The 6,000-nt window shown below is 33.5% G+C and overlaps 1 protein-coding gene across 1 annotated transcript; it reads right to left on the bottom strand.

Annotated features, from left to right (window-relative positions):
* Nucleotides 1-4,443: 4,443 nt before the first annotated feature.
* Nucleotides 4,444-5,042, bottom strand: LOC145569999 (putative histone H2B.1). Its single transcript, XM_081628977.1, has one exon. The coding sequence runs from the start codon at nucleotides 5,025-5,027 to the stop codon at nucleotides 4,581-4,583; it is 447 nt and encodes a 148-aa protein (XP_081485103.1). The 5' UTR covers nucleotides 5,028-5,042; the 3' UTR covers nucleotides 4,444-4,580.
* Nucleotides 5,043-6,000: the final 958 nt, after the last annotated feature.

The raw sequence follows: 6,000 nt of genomic DNA, 5'->3' as shown, positions 1-6,000 counted from the left end.
AATAGTTTCTCCATTTATAAGAAAACAAAACAACAGGGTCACAAGTAGTTTCAATCTCAGAGTCAACATCTGAAATATATAGGTAAGTACCTCTCACAAAAAGATATATATAATTATCAACTATACAGAGAAATTGACTCCATCAGCACAACTAACAGCTCTATTCATATTGCAGGGCAAACAAAATGTTGATAACTGATTTGAAACAAACAAAAAGCGGCAGCCATTTAATAGTTCGAGTATCGAGAATATGGAATGTGATCTATAACACAAGTGCAGAACCAACATCGTTGGATATGATCTTCATAGACAGACAGGTTCGAGATTTGATACAAACAATAGTAATGCATGAATTTTAAATTTACAAAACCTAAAAATTTATTTCCATTAAAAAAAATAGGGGACCTCAATCCAGGCAACAATAAGAAAGGCATTGATAAAGGAGTTTAAAGACGATATCATAGAAGGAAAACTGTACACAATCAACAATTATGAAGTTGGTAAACATGACAAGCATTATTGTGTTGTTCGTAGTGATCTCATTATTAGATTCACACCCTACACAACAATAGTTGAAGAACGGGAGAGCGTTGCCGATATTCTAATGCAAAAGTTTAACTTGCTAGCCTTACATCGATTGGAAGAAAGAAACAACAAAAAGGACTACTGCATAGGTAACTTTTTCCTTTTTTTCCCGCGAGGAATACTGCATAGGTAACTTAAGTAAACAAAACCATTTTTTAAGGAAAAAAAAAAGATTATTATTGTTTCCTAAATTCGTATAAACAGATGTCATTGCTTTTATAACGGGCGTGGAAGATAAAGGCACTGTCAAGGTCAAGGGAGAAGACACACCTATAAGGAGACTACACATTGAAGACCTACAGTAAGAAACCATACTAATAAATAACATTAGCTTTTGATTTCGTATTAAGTGAAAAGAAAGCAATGGCATTAACAAATTACCATCAGGTTTAATAAGATCGTTGTGACACTATGGGGATTGGCCACATACCTCATCACTACAGATATTACCAACGACGAAATGAGTTCAACAGTGGCAGTGATCACCTCATTAAAAGTCACACAATACAGAGGTAACTACTAACCAAAACCCACTACACCTACACAATATGCATTAAAATTCGATATAAACTAATAAAAGGCCCAAATCTTATTTTATAGGTAAGTATCAATTGGGATCGTCAAGTGCTACAAAGATATACTTGAACCCGGAAATTCCAGAAGCAAAAGACTTCTATCACAGGTAACAACAATTCACACTACACACTAATATAGAAATAACTTTCAAAATGATAAATCAATAATTAAAAAATATATGCAGGTCAAAAGAAGAAACTACACCTGTACGATACTTGGAGGCAAGGAAACAACAACCAATTGAGGAACAAATGTTCACAAATAGGGAACAAATACAGAGCATCTTGGAAATGGATCCAACTAGGGAGGTACTGTACTAAACAAAAAACATAAAAAAACAACATACATTATACAAGTTCAAACAAAACACAAGAAACACCATTACTGTAAATTTTCAAATCAAACTAATCAATTAATACCTACACACCCAAAAAAGGGAATATTCACTTGCAGGGGAATAATAATGGATCTTCGCACTGATGGACAATGGAAATATTTATCATGTGACACATGCAAGCGAAAGATAAATGACGATCGGTTTTGTAGGGTTTGTCAGCTACGAGTGAAATACCCAAAACCAAGGTAAAAAGAAATTATTTTTTTTAAATAAATTACACTTACAAAAATTTACAAATACATCGCACACATAGGTACTTATTGAAGGTGGAATTAGATGATGGGAGTAAAAGCTGCCAAATGACATTATTTGATAAAGAAGCTGAGAAGATTGTCGGAATTGAAGTAGAAGAAATGGTTGACCTCTACAATAAGGTAAACACAAAACCCACAAAAAAAAAAAAAAAAAAAAAAATGGGCAAGACAAAAGAAATGGCAAATCCATTAATATATTCTACTGCATTCATTTAATACTATCACACAAATAATATGCACATTTTGATACCTAGGGCTAACACATTTACATCACAATCTACAATAACAAATTGCAGGCTAACGGGGAGGACAAAGTTATGAGTCGCCTAAAAGAATGCATCGGAAAACAATTTGTATTCCGTGTGAAAGTGAACACAAGAAGTGACACGGTGGAGTTGAATTGTCACAAGACATTTGACATAAACTATAACTTGGAAACAAAATATTTGCTGCAAAAGATTCATGGCATGATGAAAACATCAAAAAAGAACACCAACCAAGGTACACAAGAAGATCCGCATATGTTGCACAACACAAGTTCTCCAAATGCAAGTGATAACACATCAACTAAATCAGACGAGAATGAACGAAAAAGAAGAAGAACCACAGAGTAAGCATATGTTGATACCCCTACCCCCAAACCCTCTATTTCCCAACAACAAATAACCCAAAGCACTAATATCATCATATGAATTTGTACAGCGAAACTGAACAAACGAAGCTTCTCAACTTTGGAAAGAACCTTATGCAAGGAGAAGACGCAGAAGAAAAACAACTCCCCTTAAATAACCAAGATGCATCACAAAATGAAAAAAATGAGGCAGTGATAGAGTCTATAAATGATTTACTTGAGAAATAATATATAATAGTAAATGTTAAAACTAGCAACCAAGTACGGTATTGTTGATTGTTCTATCTATTACTTATGCATTTACGGGATTCTATTATTGCTATTTAATTCTCAATATATATGATATTTAAAAATGAAAAACTTGCAAATAATACGTACAAAATTCAAGCAATAGAACATAGTGCGTGAAATAAAATACATTAGTCACACACAACAATTGATTTACTAACTTTGTGGAATATGGAGAAATATTCAAACAAAATTAAACGCTTGAAATAACACAACATCTACAAACAACAAAGAAACAAAAAAACGGGGCATCGCCCGGGTCACTAACTAGTTTCATTGTAATCTTCCATAGTTCCGTGGCAAGATGGAGTCTTGAAGAATAGTGGACATCTTCAAGATTCTCCCTAACTTCTCTTCAAACCCTAAACGAAATGTTGTTATAATGAATGCTTTCACCATTTTGAACAATTCTTATTTTATGTTTGTCAATTTATTACAATGATTTAATTTTCCTATCATCAACAAATAAAAAAAATAAAAACATGATATTATTTAAATTCTTATATAATTCGACATTGTGCCTTGAACACAAGCTTTGCCACAATCTAGTCGAAATTATAGGTTAATTAGGCGGTTGAAGTTACAGCTTAGTAAACAACTCGTCTTCAAAATGTCATAATTTCCTCGTCGTTTGTCGATATTTGGCGAATGACCTATCACTAGAAGCCCTACAAGTATAATTTTCAACCCAATTAAAATAACTCCATTATCATTTATAGATTTAAAGTCATGATAAAAATAGTTATCAATAGTCATCATTAATTCATTTCTTTTGATATGGTTATGCTTTATTCTAAGTTGAATTTATACCAAAGAGCTGTTGTGATTGTTAATTTAGCTATTGCGTACCTTCTATATCCTAGCTCACTACACACAACTTAGTCCATCCCTTGGACTCCATCAAAACACGCAAATAAAGAGTAGTAAAGCACAATTTGAGCAAATAATACATATAAGCACCTAACACCTAACTTAAAATATGTATAGATTAGGACTTATCACTTTGCATTTGGCATTCACAAAAAGAATATTTTACGATAAATTTAATGAATTGTTTGTGGATCATTATTATAGAGCAATTATAATCGTTAATGAATGACAAATCAAAATATAAATCAATTTCCAACAATTAAATCTCAATAGTGAAGAACAAGTCAATAATGTAAACTTAAATGTCTATTGATGTATCATGTATCGAAAAAGATAGCATAATATTTCTGTGATCATTCTTTCACTGTGGTAACAAGGGGTCAATTTACTTTGTCCAAAACATAATTCAGGACTGTAGTATGCAGATGGCATAATGAGTTAACAGTGTTCATGTTTGTATAATAATTTCTCCTCTTAAGGATCTTAGTTGCAACAATCCTTAATTGAGAGGTTCAATAAGTCTATATTTAAAGGATTATTGTCCAGACACCAGTCTAATTATAAATGAGAACAGTTAAAATTAAGCACCATTTACATCTTCATCAATTAAGTCAAATACTAAATTTCAATATCAACAGTAAAGCAATTAAACACTTAATCACATATCTTCAAAATGCTGAGATTCTCTGAGTAATTTGCTACTACCTTAACCCAAATAGTAAATTTTACTCAGAATCCAACCAAAATATTGAACATCAAACAGAGCAAAACGTAATAACACAATCGGCAATTGGAATGTAAAATTGAGAAATTATTCAACAATATTGAAAAACAAAACACTTAGATCCATTAACATTTCATACATCTGCAATTTTACAAAAGCAAACCCTAACTAAACAACCAAACTGCAGAAACTAGAAACCCTAATTAAACCAACCTAAATATACAAACAACTCTGTAAATTCATCCCTAAATCAATTTAAGAGCTAGTAAACTTAGTGACAGCCTTAGTCCCCTCAGAAACGGCATGCTTAGCGAGTTCTCCAGGAAGAACAAGCCTCACAGCAGTCTGAATCTCCCGAGAAGTAATCATCGGCTTCTTGTTGTAACGAGCGAGCTTCGCAGATTCCTGCGCAAGCTTCTCGAAGATATCATTGATGAAATTGTTCATGATACTCATCGCTTTGCTGGAGATTCCGATATGGGGATGAACTTGCTTTAGAACCTTGAAGATATAGATCTTGTAGGTTTCGACGTTCTTTTTGTGACGCTTCTTCTTCTTGTCTCCGGCGGCGGCGCCGGCCTCTTTGGGGAGCTTTTTGCCAGCTTTTGGCTTCTTCTCCGCCGGAGTTTTCTCGGCGGCGGCGGCTTTCTTCTCCTCTGCGGGCTTTTTCTCGGCGGGTTTCTTCTCTCCTTTGGGAGGCATTTTGGGGATTTTTTTAGAGAGAGAAAGTGTTGATTTGGGATAAGAGAGAGAAAGTGTGGTGATAAATGACAGCGAGATGTGAATGATAAGATATTAAGGAAATGGAGAAGTTTATTTATAGGGAAAAGAGGATGTTTCTGATTGGATGTTGGGAGTTTACACGGATCGCTGACGTGGATGATTCATGACGTTTTGGTGATTATTCTTTTTCCGCCTTTTTCTTTTGGGAGATTTTTGTAATTTCGCGCCGCTTGATTCAGTTGGCTTTGGCCCATTTCCAAACAATTTAACAATCCAAATCAGGCTAAAGAATTTCAATTTCAATCCAATTGGATGTTGTTTCGGGTATCAAACAATGACCGTACCTCAAGTCCTAAGACCTAAGCAATGAATGTATTTCTTGATTATAAATTAAAAAAACTTAGGGTTGATACCGTAATTGATGTTTTACCAGCATACAAAAGTAGTAAAATTAAGCACAGGGTTTCCAAGAATATCCGCTTTGAAATACCTTAGAAAATTATTATTGTACTATGTAATGCACTAGCCTATATAAAAAGTACAGTATCTACAACTCTATAAGTAGTCTACTAGCCGGTCTACTAACCACCTACATACTGGCATACTGAGTACTGTAACTTTTTTCAAAATAGTAAGCAAATACGTGAATTGAACATGCTATGAATAACTAGAAAACTTTAAAAGATATGATGTAATATTTCTCGATATTATAAGTAAATAAATGAATTAAATGTACTTTGAATTACAAATCTATTATGTACTATTTATAATAGTCATAAATGTCTTGCCAAATGGGTTGACAGTATTAAGACCTTTGAACTACGTAACTCTAAATCCTTGGTGCTCTTGATGCAGGACAATCTATTTTCCCCAAAGATAAAATTGTGAGAGATGTAGAACTTCCCATTTGATCACTTCCCCGAAGTTGTAATTGAAGGATTTATGTCTTCGT

The sequence above is a fragment of the Chenopodium album genome, chromosome 12, assembly GCF_948465745.1.
Source record: "Chenopodium album chromosome 12, dcCheAlbu1.1, whole genome shotgun sequence".
Taxonomy (NCBI): domain Eukaryota; kingdom Viridiplantae; phylum Streptophyta; class Magnoliopsida; order Caryophyllales; family Amaranthaceae; genus Chenopodium; species Chenopodium album.
Note: the sequence above shows the minus strand (reverse complement) of the source record. Positions and strands in the feature narration are given on the sequence as shown.

What these genes read in the sequence shown, in the direction of transcription:
- LOC145569999 (XM_081628977.1), bottom strand. Translation starts at nt 5,027, where the DNA reads ATGCCTCCCAAAGGAGAGAAGAAACCCGCCGAGAAAAAGCCCGCAGAG.